This window comes from Calonectris borealis, unplaced genomic scaffold (assembly GCF_964195595.1).
Source record: "Calonectris borealis unplaced genomic scaffold, bCalBor7.hap1.2 HAP1_SCAFFOLD_133, whole genome shotgun sequence".
NCBI lineage: Eukaryota > Metazoa > Chordata > Aves > Procellariiformes > Procellariidae > Calonectris > Calonectris borealis.
Window position 1 is genome coordinate 29,125 of NW_027441520.1, and position 22,552 is coordinate 51,676.

General features: G+C 71.9%; 1 protein-coding gene across 2 annotated transcripts in view; it reads right to left on the reverse strand.

Moving 5' to 3' along the window:
- Positions 1-572: 572 nt before the first annotated feature.
- Positions 573-22,552, reverse strand: part of XAB2 (XPA binding protein 2) — a 36,338-nt gene continuing 14,358 nt past the window's right edge. The window contains exons 8-19 of one of the 2 annotated variants that reach the window (XM_075139199.1): positions 21,458-21,609; positions 19,529-19,648; positions 17,480-17,611; positions 16,139-16,270; positions 14,033-14,146; positions 11,033-11,195; positions 9,457-9,647; positions 6,514-6,636; positions 4,600-4,771; positions 2,952-3,078; positions 1,920-2,014; positions 573-737 (exon numbers count right to left, since the gene is read on the reverse strand). In XM_075139199.1, the coding sequence (XP_074995300.1) occupies positions 676-737; positions 1,920-2,014; positions 2,952-3,078; positions 4,600-4,771; positions 6,514-6,636; positions 9,457-9,647; positions 11,033-11,195; positions 14,033-14,146; positions 16,139-16,270; positions 17,480-17,611; positions 19,529-19,648; positions 21,458-21,609 (1,583 nt within the window). In that variant the 3' untranslated portion in view covers positions 573-675. The remainder of the gene's footprint in view (positions 738-1,919; positions 2,015-2,951; positions 3,079-4,599; positions 4,772-6,513; positions 6,637-9,456; positions 9,648-11,032; positions 11,196-14,032; positions 14,147-16,138; positions 16,271-17,479; positions 17,612-19,528; positions 19,649-21,457; positions 21,610-22,552) is intronic. The other variant, XM_075139200.1, reaches the window with a different exon arrangement.

Here is a 22,552-nt window from a genome sequence, read left to right on the forward strand (position 1 = left end):
AGGTTTGGGGACAGGGTGACACAGCTGGGGGGGGGAGGGGGACAGAGGGGACACCGAGCCTTTTGTCACCCCCCCACCCCCCCCCAAAAAACCGTGCCTGGGCGGAGCCCACCCTGGTGCCACCCCCAGGGCTTGGGGACAGGGTGACACGCGAGTCACCAGCGCCTGTCCCCCACCCCATGGGGTCCCCTGTGCCCCCCGGGGGGGCTGTTTGGGGGGGGGGGGTGTCCCTGTCACCCCCCCCTCGTCCCCAATTCCCCCGTGGTGCTGCTGGCTCTGCCACCCTGCCAATGTCCCCACCCCCTCGGGGACTGGGGGGGGGGGGCTCGTGCCCCCCCTGCATATGGGGGAGGGGGGGGCTATTGGGGGGGGGGGTCGCACGGCTGGTGGGTTTTTGGGGGGGGGGGGTCGTGTCCCCCCCCGCCGTGTCATTGTCACTTAATAAAGTAATTTAAAGGTGGCCGTGGGGCCCGGAGGCCTGTGTTCCTTGGGGGGGGGCACCCATGGGTGCACCCTGGGGGGGGGGGGGCACGACACGCTGGGTCCCCCCAGCACCAACGGGGCCACCCAAGTGCGTCGTAAAAAGGGGGTTTATTAAGGGGGGGAGGGGCAGGGGATGGCCGGGGGGGGATGGGGGGGTCCGTGCCCGGGGGGGCCCGGGGGGGTCGCGGGGGTTCAGTCGTCCTTGAGGCCCCCGAAGACGGAGGCGGGCACCCGCTTCTGCTCCAGCTGCACCTCTGGGGGGGAAGGGGGGGTCAGGGCCCCCCAAACCTGGGGGGGGCCCCCCACGAACCCCCCAATGCCACCGCGACCCACATGCCCCCCCCCCAGCCATAGGGACCCCCCCGTGTCTCCCCCCCCCCTTGCCCCCCCATGGCGCCCTTGTCCCCCCCCCCCGTACCCTGGGGACCAACGTGCCACCCCCCGTGTCCCCATGTCCCCCCATGTCCCCAAATCCCTCCCATGCCACGTCCCCCCCCATGTCCCCATGCCCCGCCCCATGCTGTGTCCCCATGTCCCCCCCGTCCCCATGTCCCCATGTCCCCCCAATGTCCCCATGTCCCCCCTATGTCCCCATGTCCCTCCATCCCCAGTGTCCCAGTGTCCCCCCCAAGTCCCCTCCATGTCCCCATGTCCCCCCCATGTCCCCCTCCATGTCCCCATGTCCCCCCCATGTCCCTCCATCCCCATATCCCCCTCCTTGTCTCCATGTCCCCCCCAGGTCCCCGCTGTGTCCCCATGTCCCCCTCCATGTCCCCCCCATCTCCCCATGTCCCCATGTGCCCCCCAGGTTCCCCCCGTGTCCCCATGTCCCCCCTGTGTCCCCCCCATGTCCCCCCCATATCCCCATGTCCCCATGTCCCCCCCATGACCCCGTGTCCCCCCGTGTCCCCATGTCCCTGTGTCCCCATGTCCCCCCGTGTCCCCGTGTCCCCCCGTGTCCCCGTGTCCCCCCCATGTCCCCCCTGTGTCCCCATGTCCCTGTGTCCCCCCATGTCCCGTGTCCCCCCCATGACCCCGTGTCCCCATGTCCCCATGTCCCCGTGTCCCCCCCATGTCCCCGTGTCCCCCCCATGTCCCCGTGTCCCCGTGTCCCCCCCATGTCCCCGTGTCCCCCCCATGACCCCGTGTCCCCCCATGTCCCCGTGTCCCCCCCATGACCCCGTGTCCCCCCCGTGTCCCCGTGTCCCCCCCGTGTTCCTGTGTCCCCCCCGTGTCCCCATGTCCCCGTGTCCCCCCCCGTGTCCCCCCGTGTCCCCATGTCCCCCCCATGACCCCGTGTCCCCATGTCCCCATGACCCCGTGTCCCCCCCGTGTCCCCATGTCCCCCCCGTGTCCCCGTGTCCCCCCCATGACCCCGTGTCCCCCCGTGTCTCCATGTCCCCGTGTCCCCCCCATGTCCCCGTGTCCCCCCGCACCGTCGGGCTCGGGCTCGTCCTCGTCCCCCAGGTCGATCTCCTCGGGGTTCCCCTGCTGGGACAGAGCGGCCAGAGCCTCCCGCGGGCCCTCGGCCCTGCGCCCGTCAGCACCGCGCCGGGGGCACCCACGGGGGGCACCCACGGGGGGCACGAGGGGAGGGGGAGAGCCATGGGCCCGGCGCAGGGGCTCAGGAAGGTGAGAGGTGACACGGGGACAGCACCCGCAGGACCAAGGGGACCTTGTCCTCAACATGGGTGGGGACAGGGGTGGCCCCACGGAGGTGACACCACCCACCCGACCACAAGGACCTTCCCCTCACCATGGGTGGGGGGGACAGGGGTGGCCCCACAGAGGTGCCAGTCCCCATCTGGCCACAAGGACCATGTCCAGGGGACATGGTGGCCCCAGGGAGGTGACACCACCCACCCGACCACAAGGACCTTCCCCTCACCATGGGTGGGGACAGGGGTGGCTCCATGGAGGTGCCAGTCCCCACCTGGCCACAAGGACCTTCTCCTCGCCATGGGTGGGGACAGGGGTGGCCCCACAGAGGTGACACCACCCACCCGACCACAAGGACCTTCTCCTCGCCACGGGATGGGACAGGGGTGGCCCCAGGGAGGTGACACCACCCACCTGACCACAAGGACCTTCTCCTCGCCATGGGTGGGGGGGACAGGGGTGGCCCCAGGGAGGTGACACCACCCACCCGACCACAAGGACCTTCTCCTTGCCATGGGTGGGGACAGGGGTGGCCCCACGGAGGTGACACCACCCACCCGACCACAAGGACCTTCTCCTCGCCATGGGTGGGGACAGGGGTGGCCCCAGGGAGGTGACACCACCCACCCCACCACAAGGACCTTCTCCTCGCCATGGGGGGGGGACAGGGGTGGCCCCAGGGAGGTGACACCACCCATCCCACCACAAGGACCTTCTCCTCGCCACGGGATGGGACAGGGGTGGCCCCAGGGAGGTGACAGCCCCGAAGCACGCCCGGGGCGGGGTGGCTCGGGGGTGGCAGCACCCACCTGACGAAGAGGACCTTCTCCTTGGGGCGGGGCGCGTCGCGCTGGGCCTCGGCCGCCAGCTGCTCCGCCCGCTGCTCCAGCAGCTTCATGTCGTCCAGGCCGCTCTGCCCTGGCGCCAGGTCCGAGACTGGGGCGGGGGACGGCGGGGACGTCACCGGGGACGTCACCGGGGGCCTGCCCGCCTCGGGTGCCCGCGGGGGCCCAGGTCCCCCTGCCCGCGCTGGGTGCCCCCCGTGTCCCCTGCCCGCGCTGGGTACCTGTGAGGGGTCCCCAGGTCCCCCTGCCTGTGTTGGGTGCCCACGAGGGGTCCCCAGGTCCCCCTGCCCACATTGGGTGCTCCCCAGGTGCCCCTGCCCGCGCTGGGTGCCCATGAGGGGTCCCCAGGTCCCCCTGCCCATGCTGGGTGCCCACAAGGGGTCCCCAGGTCCCCCTGCCCGCGCTGGGTGCCCCCCAGGTCCCCCTGCCCGTGCTGGGTGCCCACGAGGGGTCCCCAGGTCCCCCTGCCCATGCTGGGTGCCCACGAGCAGTCCCCAGGTCCCCCTGCCCAGATCGGGTGCTCCCCATGTCCTCCTGCCCGCGCTGGGTGCCCATGAGGGGTCCCCAGGTCCCCCTGCCCACATTGGGTGCCCACGAGGGGTCCCCAGGTCCCCCTGCCCAGATCGGGTGCTCCCCATGTCCTCCTGCCCGCGCTGGGTGCCCATGAGGGGTCCCCAGGTCCCCCTGCCCGTGCTGGGTGCCCATGAGGGGTCCCCAGGTCCCCCTGCCCAGATCGGGTGCTCCCCATGTCCTCCTGCCCGCGCTGGGTGCCCCCACGGTCCCCTGCCCTCGCTGGGTACCTGTGAGGGGTCCCCAGGTCCCCCTGCCTGCGCTGGGTGCCCACAAGGATCCCCGTTGCCCCCTGCCCACGCTGGGCTGGGTGCCCCCCATGTTCCCTGCCCGCGCTGGGTGCCCACGAGGGGGCCCCAGGTCCCCCTGCCCACATTGGGTGCTCCCCATGTCCCCCTGCCCGCGCTGGGTGCCCATGGGTGCTCCCCGTGTCCCCCTGCCCATGTTGGGTACCCACAAGGATCCCTCCATGCCCCTGCCTGTACTGGGTGCCCACGGATGCCCCCCAGCACCCATGGGTGCTCCCCACACCCGTAACAGCCCCATGCCCACCCCCTGCTGCCCACGGGTGCTCCCCATCCCTGTGGGTGCTCCCCACACCCATGGGTGCTCCCCACACCCGTGACAGCCCCATGCCCACCCCTCGCTGCCCACGGGTGCTCCCCATCCCTGTGGGTGCTCCCCACACCCATGGGTGCTCCCCACACCCGTGACAGCCCCATGCCCACCCCCCACTGCCCATGGGCGCTCCCCACACCCATGGGTGCTCCCCACACCCGTGACAGCCCCATGCCCACCCCTCGCTGCCCACGGGTGCTCCCCATCCCTATGGGTGCTCCCCACACCCATGGGTGCTCCCCACACCCATGACAGCCCCATGCCCACCCCCCGCTGCCCACGGGTGCTCCCCATCCCTGTGGGTGCTCCCCGCACCCACGTGTGCTCCCCACGCCCGTGACCACCCCACACTCGCTCCCCAGCACCCGTAGGTGCTCCCCGTAGCCGCGGATGCCCCCCAGCACCCACGGGTGCCCCCGCTCACCCGTGCCGGTGGCGTTGCTGTAGACCTTGAGCATCTGGGAGGCCATGAAGTTGACCTGGGTGTTGTAGGTGGCCTGGACGCTGCGCTTGATGCGCAGCATCTCCCGGATCGTGTCCTCGTTGCCGTGGCGGATCTCAAAGTCCTTCCAGGTCTGCCAGAAGGTGCCCGTGATCTGGGGGGACACGGGGGGGGCACGGTGAGGGGGGGACATCACCCCTGGTACAGGGCACCCATGTGGGCCTGGGGACTTCCCTGGCCCTGGGGACATCCCTGGCACTGGGAACATCCCTGGCATTGGGGCACCCATGTGGCCCTGGGGACATCCCTGGCATTGGGGACATCCCTGGCACTGGGGACATCCCTGGCACTTGAGCACCTATGGGGCGCTAGGGACATCCCTGCTGTTGGGGACATCCCTGGCACAGGGCACCCATGTGGCCCTGGGGACTTCCCTGGCCCTGGGGACATCCCTGGCACTAAAGCACCTATGGGACACTGGGGACATCCCTGGCCCTGGGGACATCCCTGGTACCAGGTACCCATGTGGCCCTGGGGACATCCCTGGCCCTGGGAACATCCCTGGCATTGGGGCACCCATGTGGGCCTGGGGACTTCCCTGGCCCTGGGGACACCCCTGGCACAGGGCACCCATGTGGCCCTAGGGACATCCCTGGCATTGGGGACATCCCTGGCACTGGAGCACCTATGGGGTGCTGGGGACATCCCTGCTGTTGGGGACATCCCTGGCACTAAAGCACCTATGGGACACTGGGGACATCCCTGGCCCTGGGGACACCCCTGGCACAGGGCACCCATATGGCCCTAGGGACATTCCTGGCACAGGGCACCCATGTGGCCCTGGGGACATCCCTGGTGTTGGGGACATCCCTGGCACCAGGCACCCATGTGGCACTGGGGACATCCCTGGTCCTGGGGACATCCCTGGCACCAGGCACCCATGTGGCACTGGGGACATCCCTGGCCCTGGGGACATCCCTGGCACTAAAGCACCTATGGGACACTGGGGACATCCCTGGTCCTGGGGACATCCCTGGTACCAGGTACCCATGTGGCCCTGGGGACATCCCTGGCCCTGGGAACATCCCTGGCATTGGGGCACCCATGTGGGCCTGGGGACTTCCCTGGTGTTGGGGACATCCCTGGCACCAGGCACCCATGTGGGCCTGGGGACGTCCCTGGCACTGGGAACATCCCTGGCACAGGGCACCCACGTGGCCCTGGGGACTTCCCTGGTGTTGGGGACATCCCTGGCATTGGGGCACCCACGTGGCCCTGGGGACATCCCTGCTGTTGGGGACATCCCTGGCACAGGGCACCCACGTGGCCCTGGGGACTTCCCTGGCCCTGGGGACATCCCTGATACTGGAGCACCCATGGGGCACTGGGGACAACCCCCCCCCACACTGGGTGCCCCCCTCCCCACTGGGTGCCCCCTCCCCACTGGGTGCCCCCCACCCCTGGGTGCCCCCCCCTCCCACTGGGTGCTCCCCCCCCACTGGGCGCCCCCCACTCCACTGGGCGCCCCCCGCCCCTCAGTGCCCCCCCCTCCCACCGGGTGCCCCCTGCCCCTGGGTGCCCCCTCCCCACTGGCTGCCCCCTCCCCACTGGGCGCCCCCCGCCCCTCAGTGCCCCCCCCCCTCCCACTGGGTGCCCCCCGCCCCTGGGTGCCCCCTCCCCACTGGCTGCCCCCTCCCCACTGGGCGCCCCCCGCCCCTCAGTGCCCCCCCCCCCCACTGGGTGCCCCCCGCCCCTGGGCACCCCCCGCCCCTCAGTGCCCCCCCCCCCACTGGGTGCCCCCCGCCCCTGGGCACCCCCCGCCCCTCAGTGCCCCCCCCCCCCCCCCCCGGGTGCCCCCCGCCCCTGGGCGCCCCCCCAGCGGGTGCCGGGGCTCACGCGGGGGTCGCAGATCTGGGAGCAGTAGGTGTAGATGGCGCGGGCCCGATCCACCTCCCCCAGCTTGCACTCCATGTCGGCGAAGCGCAGGCAGAGCTCCCGCGCCGCGTCGTCACCCAGCACCTGCCCCGCGCCCCCGCGTCAGCACCCGGGGGGCCGTCGGCACCCATGGGGGGACGTCAGCACCCACGGGGGCCATCAACAACCCCAGGGGACGTCAGCACCCATGGGGGGACGTCAGCACCCGCGGGGGAACATCAGCACCCACGGGGGCCGTCAACAACCCCAGGGGACATCAGCACCCATGGGGGGACGTCAGCACCCACGGGGGGACGTCAGCACCCACGGGGGGACGTCAGCACCCACGGGGGCCATCAACAACCCCGGGGGACGTCAGCACCCACGGGGGGACGTCAGCACCCGCGGGGGGACATCAGCACCCGCGGGTGACACCGCCCAACAGATGCCAAGTCAGCACCTCCCTGCACCCACACAGCGCCCACCGTCCCCACGCCCGCGCGGTGTCCCCCCGTCCTCATGCGGTGTCCCCGTCCCCACGCCCACACGATGTCCCCAGGTCCCCACGCCCACACGATGTCCCCCCGTCCCCACACCCACGCGATGTCCCCATCCCCACGCCCACGCGGTGTCCCCAGGTCCCCACACCCACGCGATGTCCCCAGGTCCCCACACCCACGCGGTGTCCCCATCCCCACGCCCACGCGATGTCCCCAGGTCCCCACACCCACGCGGTGTCCCCATCCCCATGCCCACGCGGTGTCCCCAGGTCCCCACACCCACGTGATGTCCCCAGGTCCCCACACCCACGCGATGTCCCCATCCCCACGCCCACGCGGTGTCCCCATCCCCACGCCCACGCGGTGTCCCCACCCCCATGCCCACGCGGTGTCCCCAGGTCCCCACACCCACGCGATGTCCCCGGGTCCCCACGCCCACACCACGTCCCCCCCCCGCTGTGCCCCTCGTCCCTGTGCCCACGCGGTGCCCCCCCCCCCCCCCCGTGCCGGGTCCCCTGCCCACTCCGTGTCCCCGTGTCCCCATGCCCACGCTGTGCCCCGTGTCCCCATGCCCCCACATTGCCCCCAGGTCCCTGTGCCCCCTTGGTGTCCCCCCGGTGCCCTCCTGTCCCCACGCCTGTGCGGTGACCCTGGATCCCCACGTCCCCCCCGTGACCCCAGGTCCCCACATCCCCCCTGGGTGCCCGGCTGTCCCTGGGTCCCCATGTCCCCCCCGTGCCCGCAGGTCCCCATGCCCACTCAGTGCCCTGGGGTCCCTGTGCCCCCCAGGTATCCCCAGGTCCCCGTGCCCCCCTGGGTGCCCTCCTGTCCCCACGCCTGCGCAGTGTCCCTGGATCCCCACGTCCCCCCCGTGCCCCCAGGTCCCCGTGCCCCTTGGGTGCCCCCAGGTCCCCGTGCCCCCCTGGGTGCCCGGCTGTCCCTGAGTCCCCACATCCCCCCTGTGCCCCCAGGTCCCCGTGCCCACTCAGTGCCCCCAGGTCCCCGTGCCCCTCGGGTGCCCCAGGTCCCCACATCCCCCCTGGGTGCCCGGCTGTCCCTGGATCCCCACGTCCCCCCCGGGTGCCCCCAGGTCCCCACATCCCCCCCGTGCCCCCAGGTCCCCGTGCCCCCCGGTGCCCTCCTGCCCCCACGCCTGCGCAGTGACCCTGGATCCCCACGTCCTCCATGTGCCCCCAGGTCCCCACCTCCCCCCCGTGCCCCCCAGGTACCCCCAGGTCCCCGTGCCCCCCGGTGCCCTCCTGTCCCCACACCTGCATGGTGTCCCTGGGTCCCCACATCCCCCCCTATGCCCCCAGGTCCCCCTGCCACCTGGGTGCCCCCAGGTCCCCCTGCCCACTCAGTGCCCCCAGGTCCCTGTGCCCCCCAGGTATCCCCAGGTCCCCGTGCCCCCCCCTGGGTGCCCGGCTGTCCCTGGATCCCCATGTCCCCCCCATGCCCCCAGGTCCCCCTACCCACTCAGTGCCCCGGGTCCCCGTGCCCCCCTGGGTGCCCGGCTTTCCCCACGCCTGCGCAGTGTCTCTGGGTCCCCATGCCCCCCCGTGCCCCCAGGTCCCCGTGCCCCCCTGGGTGCCCTCCTGTCCCCATGCCTGTGCAGTGTCCCTGGGTCCCCGTGCCCCCCGGGGTGCCCAGCTGTCCCCACGCCTGCGCAGTGTCCCTGGGTCCCCACGACCTCCCTGTGCCCCCAGGTCCCCGTGCCCCCCAGCGCCCTCCTGTCCCACGCCTGCGCAGTGTCCCTGGGTCCCCACGACCTCCCTGTGCCCCCAGGTCCCTGTGCCCCCCTGGGTGCCCAGCTGTCCCCACGCCTGCGCGGTGTCCCCACATCCCCCCTATGCCCCCAGGTCCCCATGTCCCCCCGCGCCCTCCTGTTCCCATGTCACCCCCGTGCCCCCAGGTCCCCGTGCCCCCCAGCTATTCCCAGGTCCCCGTGCCCCCCTGGGTGCCCGGCTGTCCCCACGCCTGCGCAGTGTCCCTGGGTCCCCTTGCCCACTCAGTGCCCCCAGGTCCCCGTGCCCCCCAGGTACCCCCAGGTCCCTGTGCCCCCCTGGCGCCCTCCTGTCCCCATGCCTGCGTGGTGTCCCTGGGTCCCCACGTCCCCCCTGTGCCCCCAGGTCCCCGTGCCCCTTGGGTGCCCCCAGGTCCCCATGCCCCCCTGGGTGCCTGGTTGTCCCTGGATCCCCACGTCCCCCCCGTGCCCCCAGGTCCCTGTGCCCCTCAGGTGCCCCCAGGTCCCTGTGCCCCCCTGGGTGCCCGGTTGTCCCTGGGTCCCCACATCCCCCCTGTGCCCCCAGGTCCCCGTGCCCCTCAGGTGCCCCCAGGTCCCCGTGCCCCCCAGCTATCCCCAGGTCCCCGTGCCCCCCCAGGTGCCCCCAGCTCCCCGTGCCCCCCCCCCCTCCCCAGCACCCACCTCGATGGCCTTCTGGTAGATGGGGCGGGTGTGGGTGACGCCGTAGAGCTCGGCCGCCCGCTTGATGTAGATGTTGAACATCTCGTGCTGCTGGGCGGGCAGGACGGCGCGGGTGGCGCGCTCGTACACCCCCATGGCGTGCCGCGCCAGCCCGAACTCCTCCTCCAGCTTGGCGTACAGCAGGTAGATGGCTGTGGGCACCCGGCGGCACCGTCAGCGCCCGCACCCACCGCGGGGGGCTGCCCCGAGGCCGGGGGAGGGGGCTGAGGGGTGCCCCAGGAGGGCTGGGGGCCCGGATGCGTGCCCGAGGGTCCCGATGGATGCCCAGGGGGGTGCCCAGGGGTGCTGGGGGCAGCCAAGGGTGTGCCCAAGGGTGTTGGGGGCCCCAACATAGGCCCAGGGGGGTGCCCAGGGGTGCTGGGGGCCCTGATGGATGCCCAGGGGGGTGCCCAAGGGTGTCTGGCACCCCAATACACATCCAGGGGTGCTGGGGGACCCAACATGCACCCAGGGGTGCTGGGCACCCCAATACACACCCAGGGGTGCTGGGGGACCCAACACGCACCCGGGGGGCACCCAGGGGTGCTGGGCACCCCAGTACACACCCAGGGGTGCTGGGGGACCCAACACGCACCCAGGGGCACCCAGGGGTGCTGGACACCTCAATACACACCCAGGGGTGCCGGGCACCCCAACACGCACCCAGGGGTACCCAGGGGTGCTGGGCACCTCAATACACACCCAGGGGTGCCGGGCACCCCAACACGCACCCGGGGGTACCCAGGGGTGCTGGGCACCTCAATACACACCCAGGGGTGCCGGGCACCCCAACACGCACCCGGGGGTACCCAGGGGTGCTGGGCACCCCAATACACACCCAGGGGTGCCGGGCACCCCAACACGCACCCGGGGGCACCCAGGGGTGCTGGGCACCCCAGTACACACCCAGGGGTGCTGGGGGACCCAACACGCACCCGGGGGCACCCAGGGGTGCTGGGCACCCCAGTACACACCCAGGGGTGCTGGGGGACCCAACACGCACCCGGGGGCACCCAGGGGTGCTGGGCACCCCAGTACACACCCAGGGGTGCTGGGGGACCCAACACGTGCCTGGGGGGCACCCAGGGTGTGGTGGGCTGTTGGCTGCTCACCTGCAGGCACCCATCCTCGCCCCCCTGGGCACCCAGCCTGGCACACCCCCCAAAACCCCCTCACCCCCAGCCCCACGCCCACCCCACACCCCTGCCACCCCCACCCTGCCACCCACCCTCACCACTGCCACCCCCATGCCCACCCTGCCACCCACCCCACGCCTGTGCCACCCACCCTCACCCCTGCCACCCCCATGCCCACCCTGCCACCCACCCCACGCCTGTGCCACCCACCCTCACCCCTGCCACCCCCATGCCCACCCCACGCCCCTGCCACCCCCACCCTGCCACCCACCCTCACCCCTGCCACCCCCATGCCCACCCCACGCCCCTGCCACCCCCACCCTGCCACCCCCATGCCCACCCCACGCCCCTGCCACCCCCACGCCCACCCTCCCCCCTGCCCCACCCAACCCCCCCCGTACTCTTGGCGTATTTGGGGGGGCACCCGTCCAGCGCCTGCTCGAAGAGGTCCCGCGCCCGCTCCAGCTTGCGCCCGCCGTAGCGGGTGACGAACTTGCTGAGGTAGGTGTGCCAGACGTCCGCCACGTTGGGCCAGCGGAAGAGCGCGATGCCCCGCTCGTAGGCCTGCGGGCACCCGCGGGGACACCGCTGTCACCACCCTGCCACCACTGTCACCACCGACACCCCTGCCACCACCCTGCCACCGACACCACCCCTGCCACTGCTGCCACCACCCTGCCACCCGTGACACCCCTGCCACCACCCTGCCACCCCTGCCACCACCCTGCCACCACTGACACCACCCCTGCCACTGCTGCCACCACCCTGCCACCACCGACACCCCTGCCACCACCCTGCCACCACTGACACCACCCTGCCACTGCTGCCACCACCCTGCCACCTGTGACACCCCTGCCACCACCCTGCCACCACCCTGCCACTGCTGCCACCACCCTGCCACCACCCTGCCACCACTGACACCACCCCTGCCACTGCTGCCACCACCCTGCCACCCGTGACACCCCTGCCACCACCCTGCCACCGCTGCCACCACCCTGCCACCCGTGACACCCCTGCCACCACCCTGCCACCACCCTGCCACCGCTGCCACCACCCTGCCACCACTGACACCCCTGCCACCACCCTGCCACCACCCTGCCACCACTGACACCCCCGCCACCACCCTGCCACCGCTGTCACCACCCTGCCACCATCCCTGCCACCGCTGTCACCACCCTGCCACCCACCCCTGCCACTACTGTCACCCCTACCACCACCCCTGCCACCACTGACACCGCCACCACCACCCTGCCACCGCTGTCACCACCCTGCCACCCCCGCCACCACCCCTGCCACGACTGTCACCTCTACCACCACCCCTGCCACCACTGTCACTACCCCTGCCACTTCTGCCGCCACCCTGCCACTGCTGTCACCCCTGCCACCACCCTGCCACCACCCTGCCACCGCTGCCACCACCCTGCCACCCGTGACACCCCTGCCACCACCCTGCCACCACCCTGCCACCGCTGCCACCACCCTGCCACCCGTGACACCCCTGCCACCACCCTGCCACCACCCTGCCACCGCTGCCACCACCCTGCCACCACTGACACCCCTGCCACCACCCTGCCACCGCTGCCACCACCCTGCCACCACTGACACCCCCGCCACCACCCTGCCACCGCTGTCACCACCCTGCCACCACCCCTGCCACCGCTGTCACCACCCTGCCACCCACCCCTGCCACTACTGTCACCCCTACCACCACCCCTGCCACCACTGACACCGCCACCACCACCCTGCCACCGCTGTCACCACCCTGCCACCACCCCTGCCACCGCTGTCACCACCCTGCCACCACCCTGACACCCCCGCCACCACCCTGCCACCACCCCTGCCACGACTGTCACCTCTACCACCACCCCTGCCACGACTGTCACCTCTACCACCACCCCTGCCACCACTGTCACTACCCCTGCCACTTCTGCCGCCACCCTGCCACTGCTGTCACCCCTGCCACCACCCTGCCACCACCCTGCCACTGCTGCCACCACCCTGCCATGACTGTCACCACCCCTGCCACCACCCCTGCCACTGCTGTCACCCCTGCCACCACCCTGCCACCACTGTCACCACCCCTGCCACTGCTGCCACCGCTGCTGTCACCGCTGCCACCACCCTGTCACCACTCCTGCCACCCTGCCACTGCCACCATCCCTGCCATCCCTGTCCCCACCCCTGCTACCACCCTGCATCGCTGTCACCACCGCTGTCACTGCTGCCACCACCCCTGCTCTGCCACCAGGAGCCCCAGGGCCGTCCCGGGATGTGGTGCCCCTGGTGTCCCCAACCCCTCCCTGCCACAGGGTGTCCCTGGGGTGTCCCCAACCCCTCCCTGCCACAGGGTGTCCCTGGGATGTCCCCAACACCCTCCCGGCCACAGGGTGTCCCTAGGGTGTCCCCAACCCCTCCCTGCCACAGGGTCCCCACAGGGTCCCCAAACCCTCCTCAGGGTGTCCCCAACACTCTCCCTGGCTGCAGGGTGTCTCTGGGGTGTCCCTGACAGCCCCCCTGGCCACAGGGTCCCCACAGTGGCCCCCCCACATCCCTGGGGTGCCCCCAGCACCCTCATCAGTCGCGGGGTGTCCCCGGGGGTCCCCAGCACCCTCCCCGCCGTGTTGTGTCCCCAGGGTGCCCCCAGCACCCTCCCCGCCGTGGGGTGCCCCCGGGGTCTCCCCAGCACCCTCCCCGCCGTGGGGTGCCCCCGGGGGGTCCCCAGCACCCTCCCCACTGTGGGGTGCCCCCAGCACCCTCCCCGCTGTGGGGTGTCCCCAGGGGTCCCCAGCACCCTCCCCGCTGTGGGGTGTCCCCGGGGGGGTGCCCAGCACCCTCATCAGTCGCGGGGTGCCCCCGGGGGTCCCCAGCACCCTCCCCGCCGCGGGGTGCCCCCGGGGGGTCCCCAGCACCCTCCCCACTGTGGGGTGCCCCCAGCACCCTCCCCGCTGTGGGGTGTCCCCGGGGGGGTGCCCAGCACCCTCATCAGTCGCGGGGTGCCCCCGGGGGTCCCCAGCACCCTCCCCGCCGCGGGGTGCCCCCGGGGGGTCCCCAGCACCCTCCCCGCTGTGGGGTCTCCCCAGCACCCTCCCCGCCGCGAGGTGCCCCCGGGGGGTCCCCAGCACCCTCCCGGCCGCGGGGTGCCCCCGGGTGCCCCCAGCACCCTCCCCGCCGTGTAGTGTCCCCAGGGTGTCCCCACCACCCTCCCCGCTGTGGGGTGTCCCCCGGGGTCTCCCCAGCACCCTCCCGGCTGCGGGGTGCCCCCAGGGGTCCCCAGCACCCTCCCTGCTGTGGGGTCTCCCCAGCACCCTCCCTGCCGCGGGGTGTCCCCGGGGTCTCCCCAGCACCCTCCCCGCGGGTCTCCCCAGCACCCTCCCGGCCGCGGGGCGCGGCGGGGCGCCCACCTTGAAGCTCTCCTCGAAGTAGCCGTGCTCCTCCAGGAAGAGGCCGTAGTTGATGACGATCTGGGGGGTGGCGATGCGCAGGTCCAGGATGCGGTCGTACACCGCCTTGGTGGACTGCGGGCACCGGGGGGTCAGCACCCGCCACCCGGCACCCCCGGGGGGGCAGCGGGGTGCCAAGGTGGGGGGGAAGGGGGTGGGGGCGTCCAGAGGGGACATGGGGGTGCCAAAGGGGGCATCCAGAGGGGACCCAGAGGGGATGGTGGCACCCAGAGGGAACATGGGGGTGCCAAGTGGGCACTCAGAGGGGATGGGGCAACCGGAGGGGACATGGGGGTGCCAAGGGGGCACTCAGAGGGGATGGGGCAACCGGAGGGGACATGGGGGTGCCAAGGGGGCACCCAGAGGGGACTCAGAGGGGATGGAGGCACCCAGAGGGGACATGGGGGTGCCAAGGGGGCACCCAGAGGGGACTCAGAGGGGATGGAGGCACCCAGAGGGGACATGGGGGTGCCAAGGGGGCACCCAGAGGGGACCCAGAGGGGATGGTGGCACCCAGAGGGGATGGTGGCACCCAGAGGGGACATGGGGGCACCCAGAGGGGCCCCAGAGGGGACCCAGAGGGGATGGGGGCACCCAGAGGGGACATGGGGGTGCCAAAGGGGCATCCAGAAGGGATGGGGGCACTCAGAGGGGATGGGGCACCCAGAGGGGACATGGGGGCACCCAGAGGGTACCCAGAGGGGATGGTGGCACCCAGAGGGGACATGGGGGCACCCAGAGGGGCCCCAGAGGGGCCCCAGAGGGGATGGGGGCACCCAGAGGGGACATGGGGGTGCCAAAGGGGCATCCAGAGGGGACGGGGGCAACCAGAGGGGACATGGGGGCACCCAGGGGGGACACCCAGAGGGGATGGGGGCACCCGCAGGGGACATGGGGGCACCCAGCGGGGACATGGGGGTGCCAAGGGGGCACCCAGAGGGGACCCAGAGTGGATTGGGGCACCCGCAGGGGACATGGGGGCACCCAGAGGGGACATGGGGGCACCCAGAGGGGACTCAGAAGGGATGGTGGCACCCAGAGGGGACATGGAGGTGGCATCCAGAGGGGATGGGGGCACCCCAGGGGACATGGGGGCACCCAGAAGGGACATGGGGGCACCCAGAGGAGACACCCAGAGGCTACCAAGAGGGGATGGGGGCACCCCCAGGGGACATGGGGGCACCCAGAGGGGACATGGGGTGCCAAGGGGGACATGTGTGCATCCAGAAAGGACATGGGGGTGCTAAGGGGGCACCCAAAGGGGACGGGGGCACCCAGAGGAGACAGAAAAGCACCCAGAGGGGATATGGGGGTGCCAAGAGGGAGAGGGGGGTGTGAAGGGGGCACCCAGAGGGGACACAGGGGTGCGAAGGGATGGGAGGAAGGGGCTGGGGGCACGGGGAGGGGCTGGGGGCAGCCCCAGGGCACAGGGGGTGCCCAGAGCAGACAGGGGGGTGCCAAGGGGGCACCCAAAGGTGATGGGGGCACCTAGAGGGGACACGGGGGCACCCAGAAGAGACATGAGGGTGCTAAGGGGGCACCCAAAGACAATGAGTGCCCCCAGAAAAGACACAGAGGTGCCAAGGGGGCCATGGGGGCACCCAGAGAGAATATTGGGGTATCAGGGGAGCATAGGGGTACCCGGAAGGTTTGGGGAGCACCCAGAGATGATGAGGAGTGCTGGGGTGCCAGGGGGGCATGGGGGCACCCAGAGGGGACATGGGGGTGCCAAAGGAGCCCAAGAAGGTGTGGGGCACCCACAGGGGACAGGGGGGCACCCCAGGAGGATATGGGGCGCATGGGGGCACCCAGTGGAGATGGGGGGCACCCGGGGGGAGCCAGGTGGGTGCCAAGGGATCGCTGTGGCTCCCGGGGGCACCCATAGCAGATGGGGTGGGGGGCACCCAGCGGTGACGGGCGGGGTGGGGAGGCCAAGGGGGCACCCACAGAAGATGACTGAGGATGTTGGGGTGCAAAGGGGGGGCATCCAGAATTAGGGGGGTGCAGGGAGGGACCCCGCAGCAGGTTTGGGGACCCCGCGGGGTGCCGGGGCGGGGTGTCACCCACCTGGAAGGTGCCCAGGCTCTCCTCCAGGTCCGCCAGCATGGACCAGACCTTGAGGGACTTGTAGAGGCGGTTCTGGACGGGCTCCGAGGAGTCGAAGTACTCGGCCCTCTTGGCGGGCAGCGCCGTGGCTTTCTGGGGGGACACCCACGGGGGGCGGGGCGTCACCAGTGTCCCCAGTGTCCCCGCGGCCCCTCACACCCCCACCCTGGAGCACCCAGCTGCCCCCATCTCCCTTGGCGCCCTCCCAATGCGGATTGCGGTACCCAGACGTGCCCTTAGGGACCCAGAACTCCCGTTAGGGGACCCAGGTGCCCGGCTGTGCCCCCCCCCCCAACCCGGCACCACTCGGGGGTCCCTGGTGCCCAGCTGTGCCCCCACCCCACCCCGGCACCCCTCAGGCGTCACTGGCGCCCGGCTGTGCCCCCCCCCCCGCAACCCCGGCACCCTTCAGGGGGTCCCCGGTGCCCAGCTGTGCCCCCACCCCACCCTGGCACCCCTCAGGGGTCCCCGGCGCCCGGCTGTGCCACCCCCACGCCGGCACCCCTCAGGGGGTCCCCGGCCATGCCCCCCCCACCTCAGCACCCCTTTGGGGTCCCTGGCCATGCCCCCCCCACCCAGCACCCCTCAGGGGGTCCCCGGCCATGCCCCCCCACCCAGCACCCCTCGGGGGTCCCCAGCGCCTGGCTGTGCCCCCCCACCCCAGCACCCCTCGGGGGGTCCCTGGCCATGCCCCCCCCCCCCCAGCACCCCTCGGGGGTCCCTGGCCATGCCCCCCGCACCCCAGCACCCCCCCGGGGTCCCCGGCCATGCCCCCCCCACCCCAGCACCCCTCGGGGGGTCCCTGGCCGTGCCCCCCCCACCCCAGCACCCCTCGGGGGTCCCTGGCCATGCCCCCCCTACCCAGCACCCCTCGGGGATCCCCAGTGCCTGGCCATGTCCCCCCCATCCCAGCACCCCTCGGGGGTCCCCAGCGCCTGGCCATGTCCCCCCCACCCCAGCACCCCTCGGGGGTCCCTGGCCATGCCCCCCCTACCCAGCACCCCTCGGGGGTCCCCAGCACCTGTCTGTGCCCCCCCCACCCCAGCACCCCCCGGGGGGTCCTCGGCCGTGCCCCCCCACCCAGCACCCCCCGGGGGGTCCCCGGCCATGCCCCCCCACCCAGCACCCCCTGGGGGGTCCCCGGCCATGCCCCCCCCCACCCAGCACCCCTCAGGGGGTCCCCGGCCATGCCCCCCACCCAGCACCCCTCGGGGGGTCCCCGGCCATGCCCCCCCACCCAGCACCCCCCAGGGGTCCCCGGCCGTGCCCCCCCACCCAGCACCCCCTGGGGTCCCGGCGGACCCGCAGGATGCGCAGGGCCTCCTCGTAGTTCTCGTGGCGCAGCTCCATCTCCCCGAACTCGCACCAGACGGCGGCCAGGTCCTCCACCTGCCGGAAGCGGACGCGGGTGGCCTTGGTCAGGATGGTGCGGGCCTGGGGACAGAGGGGACAGTCAGGGGGTGGGGGGGACACCCAGGGGGGCAAACAGGAGTTTGGGGGACAAGGGGAGCACAGGCAGGGTTTGGGGACACAGGACAATGAGGGCCTGGGGACAGAGGGGACGGTCAGGGTCTGGGGGACACTCGGGATTTGAAGGGGACACGGGGACAGACAGGATTTGGGGGACACGGGGGTGGCAGTCAGGGTTTGGGGACATGGAGGGGGACAATCAGGGTTTGGGGGACACCGGAGGGCTGCCAGGGTCTGGAGGGGACACGGGGTACAGTCAGGGTTTGGGGGGACATAGGGGACATTCAGGGCTTGGGGGGGACACAGACAACAATCAGGGTCTAGGGGACACCAGGGGACAGTCAGGGTCTGGGGGGGACATGGGGGGGACAGTCAGGGTCTGGGGGGGACATGGGGGGGACAGTCAGGGTCTGGGGGACACTGGGGGACAGTCAGGGTTCACAGGGGGACACAGGACATTCAAGAGTTTGGGGACACGGGGGACACAGCACGTTCAGGGTTTGGGGACACGGAGAACAGGCAGGGTCTGGGGGACGCTCGGGGCTTGGAGGGGACATGGGGGTACAGACAGGATTTGGGGGACACGGGGGTGGCAGTCAGGGTTTGGGGACATGGGGGGGACAGTTAGGGTTTGGGGTACACCAGAAGACTGCCAAGGTCTGGAGGGGACACGGGGGACAGTCAGGGTTTGGGATGACACAGGGGACATTCAGGGTTTGGGGGGACACAGGGAACAGTCAGGGTCTGGGGACATGGGGGGACAGTCAGGGTTTGGGGGGGACACAGGGGACATTCAGGGTTTGGGGGGGACAGAGAACATCCAGGGTTTGGGGGGACGTAGGTGACATTCAGGGTTTGGGGGGACACAGGGAACAGTCACGGTCTGGGGACATGGGGGGACAGTCAGGGTCTAGGGGACACCAGGGGACAGTCAGGGTTTGGGGCGGACATGGTGGGGACAGTCAGAGTCTGGGGGGGACATGGGGGGGACAGTCAGGGTCTCGGGGGGACATGGGGGGGACAGTCAGGGTTCACAGGGGGACACAGGACATTCAAGAGTTTGGGGAACATGGGGGACAGGCAGAGTTTGGGGACACGGGGGACACAGCACGTTCAGGGTTTGGGGACACAGAGAACAGGCAGGGTCTGGGGGACACTCGGGGCCTGGAGGGGACATGGGGGGACAGTCAGGGTGTAGGGGACACCAGGGGGCAGTCAGGGTCTGGGGACATGGGGGACGTTCAGGGTTTGGGGGGACACGGGGACAATCAAGGTCTGAGGGACACGGGGGCAGTCAGGGTCTTGGGGGGGACATAGGGGACAGTCAGGATTTGGGGGACAGTGAGGGTTTGGGGACACAGGACAATCAGGGTTCAGGGGGACACAGGACAGTCAGGGTTTGGGGACATGGGGGGGACAATCAGGGTCTGGGGACACCGGAGGGCTGCCAGGGTCTGGAGGGGACATGGGGGACATCAGGGTTTGGGGACACGGGGGACAGGCAGGGTCTGGGGGGGGATACGGGGGACAGGCGGGGTTTGGGGACACGGGGGACAGGCAGGGTCTGGGGGGGGACACGGGGGACAGTCAGGGTCTGGGGACACCGGGGACAGGCAGGGTCTGGGGGGGGACACGGGGGACAGTCAGGGTTTGGGGACACGGGGGACAGGCAGGGTCTGGGGGGGGACACGGGGGACAGTCAGGGTCTGGGGACACCGGGGACAGGCAGGGTCTGGGGGGGGACACAGGACAGTCAGGGTTTGGGGACACGAGGGACAGGCGGGTCTGGGGGGGGGATACGGGGGAGAGTCAGGGTTTGGGGACACGGGGACAGGGGGTCTGGGGGTGTCCCCGGGGAGGGGACGCGGGGGTGCCCCTCACGTCGTCCAGCTGCCCGTTGTCCTCGTAGAAGCGGGCGAAGGCCACCCACAGCCCGTGCGGGCGCCCCGTCGCCTTGAAGGGGTCCACGGTGCGGACGGCCTCCGTGTAGGTGTTGATGATCTGGGGACACGTTGGGGACACGCTGGGGACACCTCCAAACGTGTCCCCCCATACCCCCCCCTTTGGGTCCCTGTGTGTCCCCATAGGTGCTCCCCAGTGTCCCCGTGCCCCCCCCAGTGTCCCCCTACACCCACCCTGACGTCCCCGTGCGTCTCCCCTGGATGCACCCAGTGTCCCCACGTGTCCCCTCACCCACCTGCTGTCCCCTTGGGTCCCCCTATACGCACCCTGGCGTCCCCATGTCCCCCAGCAGCCACCCCTATGTCCCCACGGGTGTCCCCTATACAGCCACCCCAATGTCCCTCGGTCTCCCCTATACGTATGTTCACGGCCCCAGATCCCTTCTATACGCACCCCAGTGTCCCCAACGTGTCTCCTATACCCACCCCGGTGTCCCCAGGTGTCCCCCTGTGTGCAGCCCAGAGTCCCCAGCTGTCCTCCTATGCCCAACCCAATGTCCCCGTGTGTCCCTCTATACCCCCCTTAACGTCCCCACCTGTCCCCTCCACCCACCCTGCTGTCCCCAGGCGTCCCCTACACCCACTCCGATGTCCCCATACATCCCCTATACGCACCCTGATGTCCCCTATACGCACCCCGATGTCCCCTATACATACCCTGATATCCCCTATACGCACCCTGATGTCCCCAGGTATCCCTACACCCACCCCGCTGTCCCTACGTGTCCGCTGTACGCACCCTGCTGTCCCCAGGTGTCCCCTACGCCAACCCCGCTGTGCCCAGGTGTCCCCTACACCCACCCTGCTGTCCCCTATACGCACCCCGCTGTCCCCAGGCGTCCCCTACGCCCACCCCGCTGTCCCCAGGCATCCCCTACGCCCACCCTGCTGTCCCCATGCGTCCCCTTCGCCCACCCCGCTGTCCCCAGGCGTCCCCTACGCCCACCCCAATGTCCCCAGGCGTCCCCTACGCCCACCCTGATGTCCCCAGGCGTCCCCTACGCCCAGCCCGATGTCCCCAGGTGACCCCTACACCCACCCCGCTGTCCCCTACGCCCACCCCGCTGTCCCCAGGCGTCCCTTACACCCACCCCGATGTCCCCTACACCCTCCCCGCTGTCCCCAGGTGTCCCCCACACCCACCCTGCTGTCCCCAGGCGTCCCCTACGCCCACCTCGATGTCCCCATGTATCCCCTATGCCCACCCCGATGTCCCCAGGCGTCCCTTACACGCACTCCGATGTCCCCTATGCCCACCCCAATGTCCCCAGGCGTCCCTTACACGCACTCCGATGTCCCCTATACCCACCCCGCTGTCCCCAGGTGTCCCCTACGCCCACCCCACTGTCCCCAGGTGTCCCCTACGCGCACCCCGCTGTCCCCAGGCATCCCCTACACCCGCCCCGCTGTCCCCAGGCGTCCCCTACACCCACTCCGATGTACCCTACGCCCACCCCGCTGTCCCCAGGCGTCCCCTACGCCCACCCCGATGTCCCCAGGCGTCCCCTACACCCACCCCGCTGTCCCCTACACCCACCCCGCTGTCCCCAGGCGTCCCCTACGCCCACCCCAATGTCCCCAGGCGTCCCTTACACCCACCCCTATGTCCCCTATACCCACCCCGCTGTCCCCTACACCCACCCCGATGTCCCCAGGCGTCCCTTACACCCACCCCTATGTCCCCTATACCCGCCCCGCTGTCCCCTACACCCACCCCGCTGTCCCCAGGCGTCCCCTACACCCACTCTGATGTACCCTACACCCACCCCGCTGTCCCCCACCCCCCCCCCGCTGTCCCCATGCCACCCCTGTCCCCATGCCCGCCCCCCCGCCGTGTCCCCGTCCCCACCTGCTGGGGGTGGCCCTGGTAGAGCTGCACCCGCTTGTGCCACTCGTGGACGTTGTGGGGGTTCTGCCGCAGCAGGACGCTGTTCAGCAGCAGCGGGCGCCGCCCCATCAGCCGCTCGAAGCGCGCCAGGCGCAGCTCCAGCTCCACCTCCTCTGGGGACGGGGGGGCGTCAGGGGCGGGGGGGGACGGGGGGGGGTCAGGGGACAGCGGGGGGTCAGGGGACGGGGGGGACGGAGGGGGGGCAGGGGACGGGGGGGGCAGCGGGGGGGGCAGGGGACAGCGGGGGGTCAGGGGACGGGGGGGTCAGGGGACGGGGGAGACGGGGGGGCAGGGGACAGCGGGGGGGGTCAGGGGACGGGGGGGCAGCGGGGGGGGTCAGGGGACGGGGGGGACAGAGGGGGGGCAGGGGACGGGGGGGGCAGCGGGGGGAGCAGGGGACAGCGGGGGGTCAGGGGACAGGGGGGGGTCAGGGGACGGGGGAGACGGGGGGGCAGGGGACAGCGGGGGGTCAGGGGATGGGGGGGGACAGCGGGGGGGTCAGGGGACAGCGGGGGCAGGGGACAGCGGGGGGTCAGGGGACGGGGGGGGACAGCGGGGGGGGTCAGGGGACAGCGGGGGGTCAGGGGACGGGGGGGACAGAGGGGGGGCAGGGGACGGGGGGGGCAGCGGGGGGGGCAGGGGACAGCGGGGGGTCAGGGGACGGGGGGGACGGAGGGGGGGCAGGGGACGGGGGGGGCAGCAGGGGGGCAGGGGACAGCGGGGGGTCAGGGGATGGGGGGGGACAGCGGGGGGGGTCAGGGGACAGTGGGGGCAGGGGACAGCGGGGGGTCAGGGGACAGCGGGGGGGGACAGCGGGGGGTCAGGGGACAGCGGGGGCAGGGGACAGCGGGGAGTCAGGGGACAGCGGGGGGGGACATCGGGGGGTCAGGGGACAGTGGGGGGGGACAGGGGACAGCGGGGGTTCAGGGGACAGCGGGGGGAGCAGGGGACAGCGGGGGGTCAGGGGACAGCGGGGGGGGCAGGGGACAGCGGGGGGTCAGGGAACAGCGGCGGGGGCAGGGGACAGCGGGGGGGGTCAGGGGACAGCGGGGGGGG